This window comes from Podarcis vaucheri (genome assembly GCF_965113315.1).
Source record: "Podarcis vaucheri genome assembly, chromosome: 12".
Classification (NCBI taxonomy): domain Eukaryota; kingdom Metazoa; phylum Chordata; class Lepidosauria; order Squamata; family Lacertidae; genus Podarcis; species Podarcis vaucheri.
In genome coordinates, this window is record NC_138750.1 from 53,011,775 (window position 1) to 53,037,377 (window position 25,603).

General features: G+C 44.0%; 1 protein-coding gene across 4 annotated transcripts in view; it reads right to left on the minus strand.

The window, feature by feature from the left end:
- DPP6 (dipeptidyl peptidase like 6) overlaps positions 1 to 25,603 on the minus strand; it is a 506,040-nt gene that overhangs the window by 330,301 nt on the left and 150,136 nt on the right. Inside the window, exon 1 of one of the 4 annotated variants that reach the window (XM_082192254.1) lies at positions 19,935 to 20,420. The exons of the other annotated variants lie outside the window; for them this stretch is intronic. Within the exon in view, the coding sequence (XP_082048380.1) occupies positions 19,935 to 20,174 (240 nt within the window). The 5' untranslated portion in view covers positions 20,175 to 20,420. Of the gene's footprint in view, positions 1 to 19,934; positions 20,421 to 25,603 lie in introns of those variants that run through there. 4 annotated transcript variants of the gene reach the window in all.

The following is a 25,603-nucleotide window of genomic DNA, read 5'->3' on the forward strand; positions in this document are numbered from 1 at the left end:
CATGTGTAGTGTTTTAAGCGTATATCCAGACAGCAGTTTCCTTAAGTCTAATTGCAATGCTTGGGAACTAACCAAAGGAGTGGGAAGCCAGTACTTATGAAGTGCAAGTAGCTCTGGGGAAGCATTATCATAGAGTTATGCCAACCATGCTGGTTGTAGGAATCGGTGGAATTGCTCAGCTCTGCTATTTGAAGTTCAGAATGACTAGCTAATCATGAACCCTGACCCTGGAGTCTCACAGGGATGGAGGAACATTCAGGTGAGGTTTGTTTGTTTATTTGCTACTTTTATACCCCACCCTTCCTCCCAAAGGAGTCCAGGGCAATAAATACTTCTGTGTTACAAAATACAATTAAAAATGAAAGCAAAAAATATTTGAAACATTTTTAATTCCATTAAAAGCATCTAAATAGAATAGAACACTAAAACTAAAACAAATTTAAGAACAAACGTAACCAAATCACATGACTGGATGAGCCTGCCAAAGGAGAAAAGTTTTCAGCAGTTGTCTAAAAGAGTAGAGTGGTGGTGTCGGACTTATGTCATAAAGCACTGGGTTTGGGTGCATTATGGAAATGCTTCTGCCTGCACCCAAAAATATGGTTCTAACCTGGATTCTGGTGGGAATGGTACTTCCCACATCCTTAACCAGTTGTGGTGCTGGGCCTGTTATGGAAGGCTATAATCCAAAAAGAAGGCAAGAACATTAACATCTCTCTCAAATAAGAATGGAACTGTAACAGAAAAGTCCTGGCTCCACACAGATGCAAGTAAATCCAGTGCCACCCATATAATGTCATTATCCACATAGGGTCTGTTCATAAATGTCTGCATTTTGAGCAAACAAATTGATTCTAATTGGATTTTTATTCTCAACACCAACAATAGGTGCCCTTGGACTTCATAGATTTCAGCAATGGCAATGTACGATCTAATAAGAAGGGAAAGGTCAACAGTTCACTTCCATTCCCAGTCACACACAAGGCATTTCAGAGCACCTGAGACAACAAAAGAACCTGCAGCTGAGGTCCTAATATTCACAGCTCACACTATGCATTGTATCCCTCACTTGCACGAGAGCAGGAAGGTACGAGTATCACCCAATGTAATGTTTGAACCACTTTTGCTGCTACTGCAGCTTTGCATTGCAGACAGGAATGGTGAAGCCAGGCTCTCTTGGGTTTCGTGATTATATGCCTGTTTAAAATCAAGGGTAAAAGAAGATCGAAATGTGATGAGTTTGCAAACTGGTGGGTGGGTTGGCAGAAGATGTGGGATATTATGACTGGGGAAACATTTTAAAAGCAAAGAAGGCAGTGAACAGGAAGAAGTGTTAGGAATCAAAGGAAGCAAGGAAGAACAGCATCAAAGACAAATGCACAAATTGTCCTTGATAAACATGCAAGGAACAGGAGCACAATTAGCATTGTGTAATCATTATTGGCAATCTAATTTGGACCATTTCAGGGAGAAAGGATGGAAATTATGGTAACAGATGCACAACTTTATGCATGTGCTGTTTTTAAGTTTATTGTAGCTGCAGGCAGAACCAGCTGCAAGTGCGGCATTAAGCACAAGTTAGCCTTTGGCACGCATCTCTTCCCATGCATTTCAAGCACTTATTTTTATAGAAGGCCTACTAAGTTCAAGAAAACTAACTCTCTAGTAAATACATGGAGGAAAGCAGCCTTAAGCGCATATTCGGACATCAGCTTTTCAGAGAATCTTGATTTATGCCTGGGTATTAACTGAAAATATGGGAAGCCAACGAAGTGGGCACTTATACACCGAATCACAGAATTATAGCATTGGAAAGTACATTTGTAGAAGCCTCCCACTGTTCCATTATTGTTACGCCAAACATACTCAAAGATCAGTGCTGAACCTGGTCACCTTGCAGTGCACAGTAGAGGACTCTGGTGAGGAAGAGGTTCAAGCTATTTCCACATATGAAGAGCCAATAGTACCTTAATGAAGGGCCTCCTGGCCAGAGGACACAGCCCTGCTACCATCCTCTGATTGAGAGGATTAATCTCTTGCAGTATCTCCCAGCTCCCAAGCAGCACGGAAACTAAAAACTGAAGAATAACGTGAGGGCCCATTAGCCATGCACCTAGCTTCTCCAGGGTTGCAGAGCCCACCACACTCCAGGCCTGCCCAGCCTACATCAGGGCTTCAATTGGATTCAGCTCTCTGCAGAGATAGCATCTGTGGCTAGCTCACTTAGCAGAATGCTTCAACCTGCAGAACCCCTTTAGAGCTGTCCATGGTCCTGTTGTTGTATGTTCTTGGCTTTGCTTTGACTTGAAGCCCATCACTAATCTAGGATTCTAGGTGATGGCTAGGCTTCTGGCAGCAAGACAGCAGTTTAGTTGTGTGTCCACCTTCAAGCCATAGTTTCGTTTAACTGTGGTTTAAGGTGACGTGCCGCTGTATTTATTTAAAAGAAAGCTGAATGAGCAATGAAACTGGAATCCCTTCATTCAGAAATGTGTGTGTGTGCGCGTGCAACTCACACCTGTCCATTCAGCTAGCACGATTCTTGCTAGCATCCCATTCAGTGTGGCCTTCAGCACAAGCCCCATCAAACCCATTTGCAAGTTCTGGAAGGTCTTGATGACACATGTGCCCATGAAGCACTCCAGAAATATGGGCAGATGAAAAGCTGGGTAACTTCCAGACTCTGGAGAAATGGAAATGAATTATGACACAGTCAGAACTGGCAGAGCTTCTGGCATCTCCACCTGCTCCAGTTTCCAGCAGCCAATCAAGGCATCATGGCTGGTGCACAATGAACCAGGTGTGTCTCTCTCTGCACTTTGTTTCCACAATGACAATGCAAGAACTCATGTGCCAAAACATTACAGGCCAATTAACCCTCCCCCCAAAAAAACATTTGCAGAGGAAGCTTGTAATTAGCAGCCCAAACAAGATGTGAGAGTAGCGGGGAGAGGATATTCACACATTGCTAGCGTCTTTTCTATGTGTGCCTCTTATGAAGATGTGATTCTTTTGCTACAAGCAGTAGGGTATGAGGGTAATGTTGCTGCAGCCCATCAACATTTAAAAATTATTCTCTTCCACATCTCTATGATTCTTCAGTGCCTGGCAAAGCTTTGAGTCTGTTTCTCCCCGTTCCCAAACAATTCCCGTCTTTATCTGAGTGCTCCTGTTTCCCCAAGTACATAAATTGTCACCAAGCAGATACTAGAACAGAGCATTTCCCAGCAGTCATCGTAAAGAGCAACTATCAAAATAAGTACTTTGCCAAGATGGCTCTCTCTGTCAGTTTAAGGGACACTTTGCTGATGTACACACTGAAGGTGGGCAATTTATTACTGACTATCGGGTAAAATGTTCTTACACTATCTAGGAGGGAGCTTCGTGCTCTGACCAGATCCAGCAGAGCTCATGTTACACTTCTAAAGGATGAATTTGCTCATTTCCCATATTCCCAAGCAGCTGCATTACAAATTAGTCATTTGGCACATCTGGCATGCTTTCATCCTACTCTCCCACCTCTCTGCAAAGCCTTGCTGCTATATTGAACTAAACACCATATTGGCTGTGATTCCTGGAAGACCTGCTTCCTGCCTTGCAGGCCTTTTCCCCACCTGTCCTGGGAGGACATGGCTGACTCCAGCTCCAAAAGCTAAGACTGCTGAAAAGGCCAGAGACCATCTTGGCTTGGTGCAGACCCAGGGCATTGAGCCTGAGCTTCAGCTCAGGGAAATAAGCATATCAGGGAAATAGGCATGATATAAATAAAAGTGATGGTGATGATGTTGAACATCTGAATCCATTCTTAGGCCTGGTTCATCATGAAAGCATGTCACTCAGACACTTAGCACATCACGACTTGTGGCTGAATGGCACATTGCAACTAAAATAACAGTGACTGGGTCGCATGGAAGTCTGTCTGTAATATCTTTTTCACACATGCAACCCACGTAGTAACTCCACAGATCAACGAGTACTGAACATGCATGTGTGCACTGACACATGCACACTAGGTGATACCTTTATTTGCATATTTTAAAAGCATGGAGTGGGTATGGAAACCTTTGACTTCTGCTTGGTTGGAATGCATCCTGCTTTAGAAAATTAAGAGTCTTGTTCATTGCTCAACCCACTTTTACCTCTAAGCCCTGCACACTGCTGGCATGTGGATCTCAGAAGTTTGTCTATGAGGGAATGTAGTCCTCAGACTAAATAAGTTCCTCCAGTTTTTTTAAAAAAATGATGTGTTCTACATCAGCTTAAAGCATCAGGAGCTGCCTGTAGGTTGACATTTCAATTGCAAGCTCATTATTAGAAATAGGGTACACTCAATGTAGGGAAATGTATTTTGGGTCTCTGCATTTGCATTCGGATGCCGCAGGACACAATTCTGGACAGGAGTACAGAAGCACAACTTTAAAACAAAAACTTAACAAGAGTGCCCAGCACTGAGTCACCTAAGCCCAGCTATAATTAACAGAGGGCTGGATCATCAGAGAGCTCTAGAAGCAGATAGAATAATAAAGGTTAACACATAACTGAAAGCAAGAGAAGGATCTCTAGATTAAAGCGAACATCCCACAGACATATACAGTACACTCAGTTCTCTTAACACACCGGAGGGATAAATGAAGGGAATGTCCAGAGATCAAAATTCTGCTCATAGAGAACTATGGAAAGACAAGGGAGGGAAAACATGCAAAACATCTTCGTGGTCAAGATTTCTTTCATCATACTGAAGAACATGCCTGACAAGGGCAGCATTTGTCCCAGAGGAAAAGACCACACAGAGAAATTTCTGAGAAATACTGTCAAACTGCTGGTAAATCTGACAAAGCATGATTAATAGTCTAGACTCTAGAGCCTACTGCATGGTGATTACGGGGGGAAACATGGCTGCAGAGACAAAAATGTCCAAGAAAACAACACTCGCTGTGATTTGAACCAAAATCTTGCTGTGTTTTCGCTTCACCTTACCAAAAAACAAAAACAACCCTTCATTTGTTTCTTCAATTACATCTGGAAGTTCCTTGAGACTTTAGGACTGCTTGAAGGGGCAATAGTTGCAGAAATGTCTACTTTCCGGTAGTTTAGCATGAAATCTCAGAATGTCTGGATTTTGTTTGCCAGAAAGTCAAGCTTGTATGTTGTTTTTAACCTAAGTATCCACATTTACATGTGTGTTATTTTTACCTTTATAACAAAATCATTTTAGTCATTTCTCAGGCAACAAGAAAAGACAAGTACGCTCTGTGCCATTAATGACCCTGATGATCACAAACTAAATAAATTTGAAAGGGGGAGTGGAAGTGCAGCAGAGGCTGTTTAAATTCGTGGCTCTGGATTCAGGTATGTAAATTGACCATAAATCCACTGACAGAAGGCTTAGAATTCTCCCTGCACCACACAAATGTTACTTTCAAGCTTTGGATTTTGATAACCATCACCTTCCCTTACAAACCCTTAGCAATCTCTAATTCAACCCATGGCTATATAACCTCGTAATATTACAGAAAGCCTGGTGAATGAGATTTCCCCAGCCCCCTCCTTCAGAATACTCTCTGATAATATACACTTGGAGTGTTTTTAATCAATCCCTTTATGAAGTTACAGAAATTGTCTCCTATTGAACTCCAGCAGAGCAAAGAGAAATTTTACGGTTTGCCAGTAGGCAGATCAAATGAAAGAAATGCAAAATAACGACTTTCAAATTAAATTAGGGCTTTCTCAGGTTGGAAAGGCACACTGTGCTTTTTAACAAGAGAAGAATCCTTTGGGGAATATTGAGAGCAAACTCCAGATGCACAATGCAGCACTATCTAATTTACAATAAATCACAGGATAAGGAGCTGGCAGTGAAGTCCCTCTTACTGCTCTGGGCCTTCTTGAATATTGTATTCCTCCTAAAAGTTCAGATCATCAGGTAAACAGGGGGTTCTTGTAACATGGATTAATGCAACAGGAGCACATAGTCCTCCTCCTCCTCCTCCTCCTCCTCCTCCTCCTCCTCCCTTCAATGAATATATATTAGGTATAAAAGTTAGGGTATATCCAGGTAGCAGGGGTTAAGAAAGAGAAGACTCAGTAGGATCTAAATTCCATCCACCCTTGCACAGTTTCACCTTGAACCAGTTTAACCAAGATAGTAAAGTATTTTAATGGCACAGAGCGTACTTGTCTTTTCTTGTTTTAGTGTTAACAGCTATGGTGACAAACAATTTGCTTATTGTCTTCAACCAGAACAAACAAACCTGGCAATGCAACTTATTGAAATGCAACTTAGATGGGCATTGTCAGGAACATATTAGGGAGAAAAAAGAGTTAAAACTTCCCCTTCCCACCCACCTGCACCTCCTATGGGTCTAGACTCTAAAACTCCACCCCATTGCTGTTATTTAGATAACAAAAGCCTGGACATTGATCAAGTTGTCTAGTCTGCCATTAATTGTATGGTAATTGCAAGCACGCACCATTTTGTGCACAGTGAAAATCACTGATAATTTCAAATTCATGTCCTTTCCATATACTGGGGTTTGTTTGGTTTTGGCACATTTCCATTGCTTTGGAAAGATCCATGAGCATACAAAGTTGAGAAGTGAAGAAGCGGAACTTGTTTGCAGTGATTTTCCTGGGAACCAGAGAGCTACCAGATGACCCAAGATGAGCAATGACAATAAGGTGACACCACATCTCCAAATTTATCATTTATAACTTGAAGAAAGGACAAGTATGCTGCCAGAGATATCTTCTTAATCTTTTGCAATTTCATTCCTCCTTGACTTTCTCTAACCCTATAAATATCCGACTTGTAGCCCAGGCAACCCTCCATCCATCAAGTGCCTGAAAAGTACAGCCTGCATGTTCCCCCAAGACTAACCTTGTCACTTCATCACATTAGCTCTTGTTTCCATCTCTGACAATCTCTGGCCCTGTGCTGAAGAGCCAGAAAGCCACTTGCTTTTGTAACAGAACACTTTTACAAGGGGGTGGGGTTAGGGGAAAAGCAGCAGCATGCATGTCCTCGCTATCTGCTATATTATCCTTATCTAATTGCATGCACTTTGGCTCTATCTGACATTTTCCAAACAGCAGATGCTTATTAGCTCTTGTTAGATAAAAGAACGCTTGTATTTAGAGTGATTATCAGTTCCCAGACCCGACGTGCTGTAACAGATGGAGAAACCTTTCGCCCACCTAGTGTGGAAGGCAAAAAAACTAGCTGGTTTTTGTTGCATTCCTAACAATGAAGTAAGTTTTATTGAATTCAGTGAAGCTTACTCCCAGGAAAGTCAGGTTAGGGTTGCAGGGCTGTATCAATACTGAAGCTTATTTCATCTAGGGAAGGGGCACGTCATCTGGGAACCTGTTATCAACACAGCTTCAGTATTAACGAATTATTCCTAGAGTGGTTTCAACAATTAATCTCCCTCCCCAGGGGACTCTGGGAAATGTGAGGGGGATAAGGGTTTTCTGACGACTCTCAGCACCCTTAACAAACTACAGTTCCCATGATTCTTTGGAGGGGAGCCATGGCTGTTAAAATGACATAATAGTTCTTTAAATGTATGGGATGGATGTGGGCTTGGAATTAAAAAAATTAAAGATCGGGAATATGTTATTTTCCACACAAAAATCCACTCCTAGGATTGTATCCAATGCAAAATCTACTCGGAGTACACCCATTGAAATTAACAGACAGGACTAACTCAATTCCATTCATTTCGATGGGTCTACTCTTCAGCTATGCTTGGTTACCCCACTCCCACAGCTTTCTTTCACTTTAGCACTATAGTTTAGCAGGAGTAATAGTGTTGTTGCCATTGTTAGACAAGTGAGAAACTCTTGGCCATCTATGTGCAGAGATCAACCAGTTGATCCTAATCTAGCTTCTGAGCACCCCTGAACTACATAGCATGCAGGGAAGGGAAGAGCAATACTAGCATCATCTGCAATACTTATAAACTTATATACTTATAAACAATATACGATGGTTATCTCAGATTAAGGATTGGGGAAAGCTTCTTAACCCGTATTAAAAAGAAGCTACATCGGGGTACATCAGTTCTGAAGGTTAAGAGAAGTGCTATTTCTCTCCAGTGTGCATTGTCTTTTAATATGTAATTTTATTTCATAATGTGTGTTATAACCGATTTTATTTCTATTATGATTTTTTTTAGGTCAGCTTGTTTCTAACATCTGATCTTATCAGTATTTCTAATGTATATTTTATGTAGAGGTTACAATGATTGTGCAGTATAAAAATCCTGTTATATAACAAACAAACAAACAAAATCTCTATAATATTAACTCTGTAACTAGTTTTCTATCACTCTCGTTTTTCTGGGCACTGAAGAATAATGCTGTTTTGCATTTTACTACTAGTGACAGTCAGTAGCTTAGATGGCTTTTTAAATAGGGATTAGACAAATTCACTTCAAATAGGTCTGTCAATAGCTATTAGCCATGAAGACTAAATGGAATCTCCATGCATGGAAGAAGATGGGAACAGAATGTGGAGCTTCTTAGACTAAATGGACCTTGGCCTCATTCCCAAAGGCAAGTCTTAATTAATTTGGCCTAACGGACCCACCTAAGGCATGGTTTGACTCAGCATGTCATCCAAACCTAGGCTCATGGTTTAGCTCTCCCAGACAAACCATAGGCTAAACCTCTGTTACATCTCATGGTATGTCTGGCGAGAGCTAAAGCAGGAGCCTAGCTTTGGATAACATGCTAAACCAAAACCAACAGAGGAGCAAAGCAGCTGCAATCTTCTCTCTGGGAGCCTGTACGTTTGCTTGTTCATGTTAAGCCATGGTTTGGCTTAGTGTGACATGCAAACCAGGATGTTCTTTCTCTAAATTATTAATAAATACCAATAAATCAAATCTACTCTGCAGCCATACAAATGCCAGTGCCATACAAATGCCAGCATGGGTTTCTTAAAAATAAGTCCTGCCAGACCAATCTGATTTCTTTTTTTGATGGAATTACCAACTTGGTAGATCAGGGAAATGCTGTGGACATAATATAATATCTGGATTTCAGTAAGGCTTTTGACAAAGTCCCCCGTGATATTCTCTCGAGGAAGCTAGTAAAATGTGGGTAACTATTAGGTGGATTTGTAGCTGGTTGACTGACCGAACCCAAAGAGTACTCATTAATGGTTCCTCGTCATCCTGGGGAAAAGTGACAAGCAGGGTGCTGCAGGTGTCTCTCCTGGGCCCATTGTTATTCAATGTCTTTATAAACGACTTGGATGAAGGAATTGAGGGGATGCTCATCAAGTTTGCAGGTGACACCAAACTGGGAGGAGTAGCTAATGCTGCAAAAGACAGAATCAGAATTCTTAAGAGATTGGAGAACTGGGCGCAAGCTAACAAAATGGATTTTAGTAAGGGCAAATGTAAGGTTCTGCACTTAGGCAGGAAGAACCAGATGCACAAATATAGGATGGGGGACACCTGACTTACAAGCAGTACATGTGAAAAGGATCTAGAGGTCTTGGTGGACCACAAGCTACAGTCTGGTGCAGCAACAAAAAAAGCTAATTCTATTCTAGGCTGCATCAACAGAAGTACAGTGTCCCAACCAAGGAATGTAATAGCCCCACTCTAGTCTGCCTTGGTCAGACCACACCTGGAATACTGTGTCCAATTCTGGACACCACAGTTTAAGAAGGATGTTGACAAGCTGGAACATGTGCAGAGGAAGGCAACCCAGATGATCAAGGGTCTGGAAATTAAGCCTTATGAGGAGCACTTAAAGGAGCTGGGTATGTTTAGGCTGGAAAAAAGGAGACTGAGAGGAGATATGATAGCCATCTTCAGATATGTTAAGGGCTGTCACATGGAGGAGGGAGCATGCTTGTTTTCTCCTGGCCTGGAGGGTAGGACTCAAACCAATGGCTTCAAGTTCAAGAAAGGGGACACCGACTAAACATTTGGGAAAGCTTTCTGACAGTAAGACCTGTTGAGCCATGGGACAGACTGCCAATAGGTGGTGGACTCTCCTCCCTTGGAGGTTTTTAAGCAGAGGTTGGGTGGCCATCTGTCATGAATGCTTTAGCTGAGATTCCTACATGGAGGGGTTGGGCTGGATGACCCTTGAGGTCCCTTCCAACTCTTAAGATGCTATGATTCTATGGATCTCTGTGGAGACAGAAGCATCTCATGGCACTGCTTCAAATTCAGAAGATTTTCCTCCTTAATACTAACACAGTTGCTGAGCCATCTAGTAAATATTCAGATAATGAGGTTATGAAGCTATTTGCAAGGATGCTACATCAGTGCTACAGAGAGATGTGCCAATGCAAATGTTTCATATCCTTTATGTGTATTTTTTATTCTTGATTGTTTACTGAAAATATAGATGCTTACTGCAGCAGACTGCTAGCCTGAGGGAAGTATTTTCTTATTGTCCTTCATAAAACCTGCATCTTCCTTGCGATTTCCCCAACAATCACTCTCAGAACCTTGAATGCCAGGTTGCTAACACTTTTACTTTGTCCATAATCATTCCTTCAATCTGCTGAAAAATGAATTTTGAAGAACATTACAATTTGCTTCTGCCTGGGGGTGACCGTATTTCCTTCCTACGTTCTCCTGCCAGTACAAGGTAAAGTCTGCATATTATATTTTATTTAACTTGGGGACCCATTGCTAGGATGTGCTGTGCAACCACTGCATAGACAAGTTAGCTTCTCACAGGGTGAGGTGTGTGTATGCATGCTTAAAATAAGAGTTGCAAAAAAAATACTTTTTTTTTAGAGATTGCAAATAATAATCAAAGACCTAATTACTATTACTGTACAAAGATTTGCATGAACAGGTGTGCTATTTTTAAGCCAACATAGAAACATGGCCATGAAATTGATTTTGAGTGACGGAATGACTTGACTTCATCCAATGTTGACTACAGTTTGCTTGCTGATCTCTACTGCTCTGCCACTGAGTTTTATCACTACAGAGAGGAATGTCTGGTGAGATAGATTATTGGTGAAGTCAGTAACATTGCAGTATGTTGTCCTAGAAGGCTAGTTAACCTGAGCACCATATATGGGCTAATCAGGCAGAAGAGGGCAGATTCCAGGGTCAAAATAAAGCTGGAGAAGGCAAGGTGAGGATGATTTTAAGCTGAAACAGAGGGCAGCGAAGGAAGTTAAATGAAGATCGGATAACACAGTTGGAGTGCAGGCTATACTTTTTTGCACAGAAAGAGGCTGCATGAATTAGAAGGAAGCTATTCAGAGGGCCTTGGAAGCAGAAGTGATACCAGTGACTTCAATTTTATACACCTTTACTTGAAAGCTTAAGTACATTAAGCACAGTGGGACTTCCACAATGCCAGGCATAATTTGGTTATGATATTAAACCAGTTATCCTAGCTTTCAGACCACTATAGTAAGTCTTGATCAGGGATTTGCTTCAAAACGCTTTTTAAAAAATAAATTATTTCAGAAAACGATTGGCCTACTTAGGTCGCTCAAATGTCCAGGCCAAAACTTTAAAAAAAAAAACCATGCCTGGGGTTAGGGAGTAGCAAAGTCAGTTGCCTACCAGGGCATATGCCCCACTAGAGAACCCACTAACACACTAATGGCCTCTAAATCACCATCATATATAACTTACATTTTCTTGCCACTGTAGTACAGCTGAATGGAAGAGGAGAGGAGTTGGCCACTGCCTGAGCGGTACACAGGCTCAGACCCATGCAGTTCTAGAACTGGCTTGCTTCCTCTCCTGGCTGGTTGTTGGGTCAGGGCTCTTTTACTCTGCAGGTTCTTTGGCTCTCCACATGGCCACCTGACTCTCTGCTGACACTGGGAGGGGAGGTGGCTATGTGCGAGAGGATCTGCTGGGCACTTCAGTCTCTCGTATGGAACCCGATAAAACCCAGCACTGTAGAACAATGCTTAACTCCAAAGCAGCGAGCAGTATTTTTTCTCTTGGCATCATAATTGTTTCACATTACACATTTTTAGGACCTACACAGTCTACACAACTTTGACTTTAAAGTCTGCTTTAAAACACCCCCAATCAACAGCCTGAGCTATTGGCAGCTATTTCTTTGATTCATAACCTGCCCATCTCTTTAAGCCTCAAAGCAAGAAACCGCTTTTATAAGCGAGTGTAAAATATCCACAGTTAAAGGGACAACTTGTGCACGACGCGAGGTGAAGCCATTTGGCTCAGGTGGCGGCTCTAAACCCTTCCCTTGCCGTTGCGCCACTGCCAGCCCTGCTGGGGCTGACCACACCATTGACACAGAGCTGTTGCCCTCACTGCTACTGGATCTGTGGGTGGTGGTGGAAGCATGGGGGACGTTTTGTCTACTGTGGGAAAAGGTCTCGGGAAACCCCTGCTGAACAGGGAACAAATATATGGGAATGCAGCCAAGCGGAAGCGTTCTGCCAATCGGTTATAATCAGTGCTTAGCAAAAGTAGCCCCACTTTCCTTAGTGAAATTTAATCTCCATTACAATTAGGAACCTAGGAAGGTATCTTGTGCCAATGGAGACCGCAGGCACATCTGGCTCAGTGTTGCTGACAGTGAGTATCTGTGGTTCCCCAGCAGAGGTGGTTTTAGGATAACACAACCGGTTTGGCTGTACTACATGCCGTGCTGCAGTGGGAGCCACAACAATGGCGTAGAACAGAGCAAGGGGGGGCGGCTGAAATTTAGCACCACACAGGATGCCACTGGAATTTGAGAGCCCAAAGTCCACCACTCTCCCCAGGGGTTTCAGCAGAACTCCCTAGACACAACAGTGATTGAACCTGGAATCTTCTACATGGGCTCTGCCACCGATCTATGACCTTTCCCACTCATCAGTAGTTCTCATCAACTGGTAGCATGGCCCTTCAGTGGGATTTTGGAATGGGACCTCATTCCATGTGCTGTATTGCAATCTCACTAGCCGTTTGGGGCCAGATGGCTTCGTGTTATCATACACCGTCATGCAATACTGAATCAACCCCAAGCTCATTAGCACTTGGCATCCGAGTTCATTATTAGAAGGAGCGGAAGCGCTATTAAGAGTGGCTACTTAGTTTCACATTATTATAGTTTTTGATAGCTATTGCCAACTATGTATACAAAGGTAAGGGCCAAACTGGACAGGATATTACCATACATTAAATGTAACTAGCGTCAGATTCAGAGGTGTGATGCAATATAAGGAGCATCTGCTGGGGAAGTTTATAATTCCTGGTAAGCCATCAGGCCTAGCAGGGATGTAAACATTTCCACTCCGGCTACAGTCCCATGGGAAATCCCATTTGCTTTGGGAAAAGGAGAAGGAGGTTAAATTTCCACTCCATACTGGCCGGGATCCCAACATATATAAATACATACATGCAGCTGATGGTATTAGCATTTTTAGAAGAAAAAACCTATATGTTCAATGCAAAGATGCACATAATATCCTATCCAACTGGCCCTAGAAGAGTGCAGAAATGAATGCCAATCTTATCCAGATCATCATCAGCTTCTTATCTTCTGTGGCCCTATGCCAATCAGCAGTCCCCCAGTTTTAGAAGAGGCCACAAAACTACTGCTGGACCATATTTTACTCAGGGAAAATCCCCACTGTAGCAAAAGAACAGATTATATCAAATGATGAATAAGAGAAGGCTGAAAGTATTTGGCTAACTTTATAGACCCGATCTCTGACATTCAATCCCCTTTAACAGAAATAACTTATCATTGTGAATTTAATTTTAAAGGATTACTGTGATTATCGCTTTTATTCTCAATGTTTTATGAAATTAATCAATATTTTGCATTAGAGAGAAGTGCTGAATTTCTCGTGCACTTGATTAATGCATTATTATCATCCCAGTAATTAAAAGTAACAGGGTTATACACAATCAGCATGTACATCTTACTCAGCACCTTTGGCAGTTGCCTGCAGAAATTAAGCTCATTAATCACCCTGACCACAAAGAAAAGTAAGCTGGGGAAAGCAACAGAAAAAAGCTCTGTTTCATTGGGGGGGGGGCGGAATGTTCAAAGCCAATATTGAGAAAACCATTAGACTATATTCCAATATGGAAAACATTAATCTCAAAAGGAAAAAGTATGAGTGTGCTGCCAAAATTATAAATTAATGTTCTCCTGTTGCACTGTTCTGCAGTTACTTCACATTTCTTCACCAGATACTGTATCATATCCATATCAATTAATCTGGGCAGGCAGGTCTGCAACTAAGGGAGAATGTTTTGCACATACAGTATGTGTATTTGCAGTCTCCCAAGTTTGGAAATGAACGTGCCATGCCATACAAAGCTTCATACTATTTACCATTTAGAATTTTAGAATCACAAGCATTACCTCAATTACAAAAAAATCCTTCCAGTAGCACCTTAGAGACGAACGAAGTTTGTTATTGGTATCCTTACAACAATGTTGTCAAATAGACTAGCATTATTCTCTGGGGGGGGGGGGAAGAAGGAGATAAGACCATAAGCTGAGATAATGATGGCTTTGCCTAAAGGCTGCCTAGTGAGCCTGGGTCTCTCATGCCGGCGGCTATCACCTTTGCAGGCCATACTTCAGACTCCAGTCTCTCCCAAAGTAAGAACTGCTTGAGCCTTTACATCAATTACCTCTCCAAGACTGTGAAATGAATGCCTGTGATGCCGCATTATTTTCTCTTATCAATTTTCCATGGGGGAGAAAGAAGAGTGCAAAACAAATCTCTAACATCTGGCCTTTGTTGTGGTCAGACAGCTGGTTTATTTTTCATTCCGGGTGCTGCTTCATTTGTTCCTCTCTTTTTGAATCTGTTTTAGCTACTATTATAAGCTTCCTTGCAAAGCTAGCAATTTTTTTTAAAAAAAATAATAATTCTTACAAGCCACTGTGGTGCAGACTATGAATGAGCAGGGGTGGGGAGCTGAGTTCAAGTCTCCAATCACTATGAAGCTCGCCTTCAGCCAGTCACTCCCTCTCAACCTAACCTACTTCACAGATTAGTTATGAGGATAAAAATTGGGGAGTGGGAGTAACATAACAAGGTTGCTGTGAAGATAAAGGAGGATAGTCATGTACAACTCATTGGAGTGCGAAGAAGGAGGAGGAGGAGGAGGAGAAAGAAGAAGAAGAGTTTGGATTTGATATCCCGCTTTATCACTACCCGAAGGAGTCTCAAAGTGGCTAACATTCTCCTTTCCCTTCCTCCCCCACAACAAACACTCTGTGAGGTGAGTGAGGCTGAGAGACTTCAGAGAAGTGTGACTAGCCCAAGGTCACCCAGCAGCTGCATGTGGAGGAGCGGCGAATCAAACCCAGTCCACCAGATTACGAGTCCACTGCTCTTAACCACTACACCACAGAAGGAAAGAGAGCACAAATAAAAGATAGAATAAAATAACTGGGAACGTCCTAGCTCACACTCATAGCAATTATGCTAACTTGCTCTCCAGGTGCACCATGTGAGAAAGGCTAGCTAGCAGGGCACAAATGATGAACAAGACAGCGTGTTGTGGTGGTTAGAGACTGGAATCTAGTGGACCAGGTTTCAAATCCCCCCTCAGCCATGAAACTCACTGGGTGACCTTAGGCCAGTCGCTGCCTCTCAGCCTAAGCTACCTCACAGGGCTGTCGTGAGGATTAAATAAGAAGTGGGGCCATCATGTATGTCACCTTGAGATCACTGGAGAAAAAGGTGGGATATAAATGCAATAAATAAATAAATGGGTTCCCATGTCTCTCTCTCACTGTTCGGGGTACTTTTTATGCCAACATATAATGGAATTACAATCAAAAAAATAATGTGTAGCTGCTACAAGGAGGAGATGCTGCATGCTGGATGGGGATGTCCCCAGGGCATGAGCCAGTGGTTCACATACCTCTGGTGTAACAAAACAAAGAAGGGACCATGCTCTAGGCCAGGCATGGCCAAACGTGGCCCTCCAGCTGTTTTGGGACTACAACTCCCATCATCCCTAGCTAACAGGACCAGTGGTCAGGGATGATGTGAACTGTAGTCCCAAAACAGCTGGAGGGCTGAGTTTGGCCATGCCTGCTCTAGGCATTCTAACCCAGTACTTATTGCAGATATGTTTCATTTTTAAATTTCTTAATTATTGGGGGGGGGCTCTTTTTAAAAAACCTCAATGAATTGAACAAATACTGAGCTAGTGAACAGGACATTTTGTGGAACAATGTACTCTTAAGGTGTTCCCTTATATGAAGTAGAACCTGTATATAAGTCTCGATATATTTTAATTGGGCTGAACCTGTGTGACAAATGCTCAACCACTTTTATGGGAATGCTCTCATTAAAAACAAGAGCTCCCTCACCCAGTTTTAGCCTTTAATATGAAATTTATATTAGAAGTCTAATCCTTCTAGAAAGGGGTTCATAATGCAATCACCAACAGAGCAGCCAGTTATCAAGCATCATTGCATACAATATTAGCAGGATTTAGCTGGATTTTCAGCAGCCAGGATTTCCAGCTACTGTGCAAAGCAGATTCTGCAGAAACCTACCAAAATCACAGCTCTCTGCACCTCATTTAGCTGCTTTTATTGTTGCACATCACCTTTCCTTCCCTCTTAATGTCGAAATTGACACTAATTTACATTAAATCTACATTTAAAAGTCCTTGCTAGCATCACTATTCTGAGCACTGCTTTTGCAAGGAAGAACTTTGATTTCTGTTCTTTGCCATTTTTTACCAGTTTGCCAAGGTCAGAAATCCTGCCTTGGCTCATAAGCCGAACACTCTTCACTAGCTGACAGCCAGCCACTGAAGGCCAATAAAGCCGCCAGTTCCCTTTAAATGACCCAATGCAAAGTATGCCAGCAAGCAAGATCTCCCAGTGGTAGAGCTGGAAAGGTTTCAGTACCTGAGACAGCTCCCCAAGAGAAACACTTTTCAGAATGATCGGAGACAGGAAGAAAAACACAGGATTTCCACATTGCTGTCACTTAGCACTTGAACACTTAAACAGCTCTTTATTTAAAAAAATGAATTCATCCTAACCCTGCCAGATTAATACATGTTGTAACTCTAAATAGCTCCCACTTTATCTAAACTTCTTATAAGCTTATATGTTGCAGTGTTCTATTTCCAAAAGCCTGGCACTACACTTTCTCTACCCACAATTAAAATGTTAATACAACATATTCTGAAGACATGTAGATCTGCTTTTGTCTCCCAGATCCTAGAATTTGTTAACTTTGGGGAAGAGCTGAAACAGCGACTAGGGTAAAAGCAGACAGAAGCAGCTAACCATCTAATATACAGTTGTTATATCTGTGACTATAGGAGTAAAGGAGGATGCATATTCTCATTAATAAATAAGAATAAGAATAATAAAATTTTATTCATACCCAGCCCTCCCCAGCCAGGGCCGGAATCAGGGCGGCTAAAAACAAATATAAATTACAATAAAATGGTAATAGAAAACAACAAACAAACAAACAAACAGTTAATTAAAATATGGCTTAAAATACAGCTTTAAATTAATTCCCACCATATTGTTTTTAAGCCTTCAGGGAAATTGTGTTTCATGCTCTGATTCCTTTTCTTTCTACAGTTCAGTAGACTATTAGGAAATGGAAGGAATGGACCAGGTGAGAGGTGTGTGTGTGCCTGCCCAACAGGTCTTACTAGTAAATGTGTTCAAAATATCAGCCTTAATGAAGCTAACTTGGAAGGATAAGTAGTGTCAACAAAAATGTCATACACATGATAAATCAACATTTGTGCTACAGTTTTTGATTATCCGAGACAGCTCCAGACATCTGTCATATTCAGAACTGGGGCTGGGGTGGAAAAAACATAAGCTTCAAGCAAAGTATTACAGAGAGAGAGAGAGAGAGAAACAGGAAGAAACAGTCAGTGGAGGGATATACCTTTCCTTTCTTTCCTTTTAAAAAAGTCATTTCTTTGCTTTATCATGCCGCCATCTAGTGGTTAAAGCCTGAGATAGGATGGACAGCCGTCAGACAAACACAAAAACATTCTCATCGTTTTGTTTCAAAAGGATAACCCCTAGGATTCCGAGTTAATTAAATTTAGATCTTTCTTTACCCTCCACTAAATAGTACAGTGATTTAGCTTTAGGATCCTTTTTTTAAGGTAGTGGAAGTTAACTCTCCTTTTACATCTACTGGTTCTTAGGAAACAGACCGTCCTCCTCTGTGGACTCCTTCCATGAATTTTTGTGCTTATCTCCTTGCTGGGAGGAGGGGAAAAGAGAAGCCCATCCCTCCAGCTACCTCCCACAAAACACGTTCTCGATCAGGAAATAAACAGGCACAAAAGAAAATCCTACGACTTTCCTTGGCAATCTCTCTCTCCACGGGGATCTTAAGTGAGTGAAGCCGAAAGGAATTGTTTTCCTCCTGCCCCCACCAAGTTCCAGGCAATCACCAGTTTGTGATAATTACTAGTGACTTCTATAATTAAAGGCTGAGCACAGCTGCAGCTCTAATGGAAACTTCAGATGAAACAATGCTGAGAAATACGTATTCTTCGCGGATGGAGCGAAGCAACCTCAGACGCGAAGAGCCATTATGGTGCGCCGCCGCCCACCCCCGAAAAAACTTTTAAGTTACACATTTATTTAACATGCACAAAGACACACACACTACCACGGAGCTGCATCTGAATAGGAAACCTAATAATAAGGGCATCACTACAGGCTAACGGTGGCGATGGTACACAACCTGTCTAATTCTCTTCTTCCAAATCAATCCAAGAGGATTTTAACTTTTTCCCCCCTCCCCGTTCGCGCCATCATCAACCCCAAGCAGCCAAGCAAGTACCCTGGATGAGTCACTCGTTACTAAGGCAATATGCAAATACAAACTCTTTGAAATCTCTGCTCCCATCAGCAGGAAAGAAGGGGATGGCGGGGCGGAGGGTGGGGAGAGAGAGAGGAAGAGGAAGGGAAACGTGTTTGCTCCAATTTACACTTCAGCACCTCCTTGGAGCTTAATATAGCCTTCCAGTTGCCTGCTTTGTATCTTGGCAGTTGCTGTTTTTAAAGCCGAAAAGGGCGAAGGAAGAGAACCTGGAGGCTTCGACAAGGGGCGAGAAAAAGTTAGCACCGGAAGAACTGAAGAATTTCCTAACAACCTACAAGAGTCAGGGCAGTTTGTTAGGAAACAGCCGGAGCCGTCTGCATTTTGACTCTGTGCTGCTGCTGAGTGCAGTGGGACGGCCTCCCCCCTCTCCCCCCCCCCTGGAAGTTTACGACCAATTCAGATCAATGGGGCGATGTGTCTCCACCATATCTTCACTCCCGAAAGGGAGAGCGGAATTCCCTTTCTGAAGTGCACAGCGTAATTAAAACCCACAGGGTTTCTTATTTTTTTAGACAAAAGAAGAGGAAGAGTGGTGGCTGGCAGCAGTGGCGTAGCGTGTGGGCTGCAGGGGGGGCCGGCCGCACCTGGCGCAACATCTGGGGGTTAGGGTTAGGGGGCGCAAATCCACTGGTTAGGGGGCGCAAATCCATGGGTTAGGGGGCGCAAATTACTTGCCTTGCCCCGGGTGCTGACAACCCACGCTACGCCACTGGCTGGCAGCAGAAAGTAGGTTCAGAAGACGGGGAAAGCTCTCTCACACACGCACGCGCGCGCGCACACACACACGTGTCCATCGAGGCAACTAAGGACTCCCTTCCTAAAGACCCACGAGCTCCCGCGCTACTTGTGGCAGGTGCTGGAAGGCGCCCCAGAGGCTGCGCGCACATCACCTCCGTGGCTAGAATCCCATATGGAGGGGATGAGCCAAAACAAAACACCCGGGTGGGGTGGGGGGGGGAGCAGGCATCACAACGCGACCCAGACAAAAGGAAAATAGGACACCATTCCAAAAAAGGAAAAGGATGGGGAGCAGCAGCAGCAGCAGCAGCAACCCCGAACCCGCATCCACCGAGCGTCACCCAATTCAGGTCGGCAGGGGCTGGCTTACATCTTCTTCCTCGCAGTCACTCCTCCTCGCTTGGTATTGGAAGCGGGGTCGGGGGGTGTCTTGTTGCAATGGACGCGACGCTTTCCCTTCTCCGCCGGCAGCGTTGGCCGCGGCCGCCGCCGCCGCGGAACTGTCCTCTTCGGCGCATTGGGGACCCAGCAGGTGACTCGCCTCGGGAGTCACCGGGAAGGATCTGGAGGTGTTGATCTTCCCGCCGAATCTCTGGTACAAGGAAGCCATTCAGTCAATCCAGGACGGAGAGGGGGGAGGTATTCTCTCGCTCCCTCTCTTTAATTAATTACTATTATTCCTATCCATACGTATAAGGAGAGGCTGTTTGTAATCGGCAGATTTGGAGCCTGCGCCGCCTCGCTCTCTTTCCCCCTAGCCTCGGATCGCCTTCTACCACGTCGAGTCAAGCCCTCCTCAATAACAGATCAGTGGAGCTGGCGAAGCGCGCGCTCCCTCCCTCGCGCTCCCTCTTCCTTCAACAGCATTAGGAGAAAACCCAAGCGGGGTGGGGGGGTGGGGGGGTGGGGGGGTGAGAGAAGAGTTGATGGAATAACCCAAAACAGACATATACACACGCCGGGGAGCCCCCGCTTGAGGAACGCTGCACAATCCGGAAGAGATCCTGCTTTCACACCCCCTCCTCTAAAACGGAGAGAGAGAGAGAGAGAGAGAAGGAAAAAAAAGATGTCCCCAGATGGCGGAGCCGGAGCGGAATTAGACGGGGGTGTGGAGGGAAAGGGGGCTTGGCTGGCTCGCCCGGAGGCGACGGAGCAGCCGCCTGCCAGGTCTCATGCCGGCCGCGTCCGAGAGGCGAAAGTGGCGGCGGGTGGGGAGGGGAGGCCAGGGTGTTGTGCGCGCGATCAGGGGCCGGGCGGGGGGCGATGGAAACACCAGGAGGGGAGAGACCTCCTTGCGAGCACGCTGCTCGCCCTGGAGAAGGAAGAGGAATCCGAGGCGCGCATCAAGGAGGGAGGGGATCGCTGCTGTCGCTTTCTCTGTAAGGCTTTCCTGGGGAGGGGAGCTTGAGTCTCCTTCTCCTTGGAGAACTTGAAAAGGGAACCAGAAGCGAGAGGGTAAGGTGGGGAGTCGCTGGCCAAGCAGGGCTTGAAGGGGGGCTTAAAAGGCAACACAGAGGAGGGGAGGCAGAGCCACAACCCAACGCCCGCAGCTTCGCTTCGGTGTCTAATGCCTGTCTTTTGATCTCTGGCAAGAGGGAATTAACCGGGTCCCTTCCCTCCAAGACGCGGAGCCGGTCCTTGGGGCATCAGGGATTTTCCAGAGCGGCTTTCCTCCTCATCCTCTCTTGTCCCCCAATTTTCCTCTCTCCTCTCCCCCCCACAACTCGCTTGTTTAATCAACCAAAGTGTCTCGTAATATTTCGCTCTTAATTCATTTTGCTGCATTAAAACGTGCTTCAGCGCCCCTCTGTGGAAACACAAGCAAACTGTTTCTCCAGGAGTAATCCTCTGGAATAAACAAAATGCGAGACGGAGGAACCTCCAGCCCAGAGCCCGCCGCTGGGGATACTGGGACCCGCGAGGGTGCTGGCAGCAGCGGCGGGTAAAACAGATTAAGAGGCTCTGCCCTCTTTTCCTGCGCGGCTGCAGTTTAGCCGCTGAGGAGAGAGACTCTGGCTTTGTGCAGCAGCAAACAGGGCACCCAGTACTTAACGGATGGTCTCTCGGGGCTAATGAAGCCGGGACTCGCAGGGCACTGGGGGCGCGACTGGTCCTGCGATGGGCAGCTAACGAGGTTACTTGGAGAGAGAAAGGGCGCCCACTCCCAAGCCTTCCCCCGGTCTGGCTGCTGGGTTTCCATAGCAACAGATGCTTATGATCTTTATTTTATTGTTTTAAGAGTCAGGAGTCACGGAGAGAAGGAAAACAGCCCGAGATATCAGTTACACACACAAGCTTCGACCTTCATTCTGCTTGGCGCCTCCTGCATACGTTGTTGTTTGTAAGGAACGTGAAAATTAAGTTCGCAAGTTGGCCCCTTGGATGCGAAGGTCTTTCCTGTTTACAGAACGCGCAAGTGTGTGATTCTCTCTCATGCTCTCTCTCACACAGAGAGACACTAGAAAATTATCGTCTTAGAATAAAATCTGACCGATAGAATAAAAAATGCTCTCCCCGCCCCCCTTTGTCTGCCTTTGCAAATAAAAATAACGCCCAGCTCTATGAATTCCATGGTTCTGTGTCAATAATATCAGTTGTTGTAAGCCTCTTACGTTTTATTTGCTCGTCACTGCAAAATTCCTTCCTCAAAACAAGCTGCTTAATGACGGAGCGTTTTCCCTCTTTGCACCCCAACGACCCCCCCTCCCCGCAAACTGCTGGTTTTGCTGCACCCTTCAAAGCTGGTGATGGAAGCCATAACATTTAGATGAAAACGGAGTACCAGCCCCTCAGGAGGGGCCCCTGCAGTCCTGCTTTCTGAAGTTGAAAGAAAGGAACGATCATTTTGATCTTCAGAGCTCAGGTCTTGACATTTAATTAAAAGAAAGCTAGAAAGTCAACTTGTGACTCTCCGAAGTATTAAGTCAGGCATCCCATCACAAGGTGCACAGACTGTCACCTAAACATAAACCACTGCAAGTTTCCACAGTCCACTGGCCCATGAGATTGATTCATGGCTGTGCCTTGAACAGACTACACACTGGTGAGGAATTCTTGTCATACCCTTCATAAAAAATAATAAAAAAAGCATTTTGGCTGAAGAGGGCCAGTGAAAAAAATATTGTCACATTTTTGTGTAGAAGCACGGGGCTCACACCTTGCCCTAACCCTGAACTTTCTTAAAGAAGGCACTCAATCCCAGAAAAACAATTTCCCACCTATAAATGGAGGGATAATACTGAAGCAGCAATGGGAAAGCACTGTTCATGGGGTCACCTTTGAATGCAAGTCAGCCCTACACTCAAAAAACTCTTGACTTAAAGGCCATATTAAGTCAATAATCTGAGAATTGAGGCTTGCAGCTCTCCTTATTTTACCTGCAACTCTAATTAGCCTCTGCATGTGCCTTTGAATGCAACAATCTTTTTAGTAAAACAAACGAAGTGGAAGGCAGAGCCATGGCTACAACTGCAGTCTTCCTTATTTTCTCCTGCACCTAAATCCAAGAGGTTCTTTCTTATTCTACAGTTCTATGCCTCATTCCACACTGTGCTGAAAATGCAAGGCTCATCTGGAGCTGGAAGCCTCTTAATCATTTAATTAGAGAAGGGGACCTGCCATGGTAATTCAGACCAATGGCCCATCTACCTCAGATTTCCTTTCCCAGACAGTGCCAAGGACTGAATTGTTTGATGCAGCCAGAGGCAATTATAGAATTATAACCCTTGGCTGTCACTCATTTTCTGCTTCCAAGAGTCAGAGGTGGAAGGCAATGTCTTAAAGGGGGCAGATTTCCAGAGCTAAAATCTCATGCTTAACGGTGGAGCCTTTCATTTCCCAAGTAGCTCGGGTGCTGCTGTGCACACACAGTTCTAGCCAGCTAGATCTACTCCCAACTGGATGACAAATGGGAACTTTTGCAAGCAACTCCACCATCCCACCCCTTGCAAAAAAAACCAACAATATTTCTCTAGGTGAACAAGACTACAGGAGGGGAGTCCATTGACTCTCCCTAGTGCATAGCATGGCTTATTTGCTGAGGTCATCTGTCACTACTTGATGTGCAGGTATCTTCCTCTGGTTGTGCACAGTATGGTCTTGAGTTGCTTATGGCAGCATGTTGTAGTGGTCAGAGTATCAGACTAGCACTTGGGAAACCAGGGCTCAGATCCCCACCCAGCCATGAGCCTCACTGGATGACCTGCGGTCAGTTGCTGCCTCTCAGCCTAAGCTATATCACACGGTAGTTGCGGGCATTAAATGAGGAAGGGGAGAACTTATGTACCTCACCATGAGCTCCTTGGCAAAAAGCTGGGATTTAAAAGTTAAATAAATAAAGGTATATGGATGGTCCGGGCTCTGTGGGTTGAAAAAGGACTTGAAATGACCTTTGGCGCCTTCTGTGCCATAACTTGCTATTTTCACCCAAAAGGGACAGTGCCAATCATGGAGACATTTCAAAGTCATGGTGGCATCAGAGCAAAGGCCATTTCCTTTGTATAAACACAGCAAACTTCCTCTAGGAAATAACATGCAGAGAAAGGTGTCAGCCAATAAGCTTAAGGCAGGGCAAGGTGGACTCATGTGAGAAGATGTGCTGCTTCAGGTAATTGAATTCCAAGCCTTTTAGGGCTTTAAAGATAAGTACCAATGTGTTGAAGGGACACAGGTGGCACTGTGGGTTAAACCACAGAGCCTAGGGCTTGCCGATCAGAAGGTCAATGGTTCGAATCCCTGTGACAGGGTGACCTCCCGTTGCTTGGTCCCTGCTCCTGCCAACCTAGCAGTTTGAAAGCATGTAGTGCAAGTAGATAAATAGGTCCTGCTCCGGCGGGAAGGTAAACGGCGTTTCCATGCGCTGCTCTGGTTTGCCAGAAGCGGCTTAGTCATGCTGGCCACATGACCCGGAAGCTGTAGAGCAAGATGAGCGCTTCAACCCCAGAGTCAAAGGTAAATGGTAGGGGTCCCTTTACCTTTACCAATGTGTTGAAGTTTGCGCAAATAGGCACCCAATGCAGTTCTTTCAAAACTGAATACTTATTTAATTCATTTTTGTTGCACTCTTACAGAGCACGTCTAACCATGTCTACTCAGAAGTAAGTCCTGTTGAATTTAGTGGGACTTACTCCCAGGTAAGCAAGGTTAATATTTCAGGCTAAGTCTGCTATTCTTTGTATACAATCAAACGTTGGCAAAGTTATTAACCAGGGATGTCCAACTCGCAATAGACTCTGATCTACTCACAGTATAAAAAAAACTGGCAGTGATCTATCCATTGTCATTGGATGGACCAAAATTGTTGAGCTTTTTGTAGAAAGCCAAAGGTGTTGACCTTTTGGGGGGAGGGGCGGAGATCTACCAGGAATACCCCACGCGATCTGTGTTGGACATGCCTGTTATAAGCCAATGAAAACGAGTTCTTATCACTAAGAAAAGTTTAGAATACATTAAGACAAGGATCAATATAAGTGCTGCCAAAAAGGAAGAATGAATTGCAGACATAAATGGTTTACAAGTGAAGTTTTATGGGAGTTTCGACAGTGACTTTCACAGAGGAAGGGAAAGCATTTTTAAGATATGCAAATGGAACCAAATTCTGAAAGGTAAGTCAAAACAGCAGTAAATCTAGAGATTGATGTAACTCTGGCTTTGCTACAAAGAAAGTAGAAACTAGTGATGCAATCCTAAATGTAATTACTCAGAAGTAAGTCTCAATGGAGACAATGAGTCTTACTTCCTGGTAAGGTATGCTTCAGTTCAGATTGCAATTTTTTGTTAGCTTGTCATCATTCTCAAAGTTAGAAGTCAAATTTGCAGGCTCCAACAACACAAGTACTTCAAATCAGCATTACTGAATAATTATATAATTGGTACCTCGGGTTAAGTACTTAACTCGTTCTGGAGGTCCATTCTTAACCTGAAACTGTTCTTAACCTTAAGCACCACTTTAGCTAATGGGGCCTCCCACTGCTGCCTGTTGGCTTTTTGCAGTATAGTAACGCTGCAGAGAGCTTGCTGGGGAGATCATGCATTAAAAAG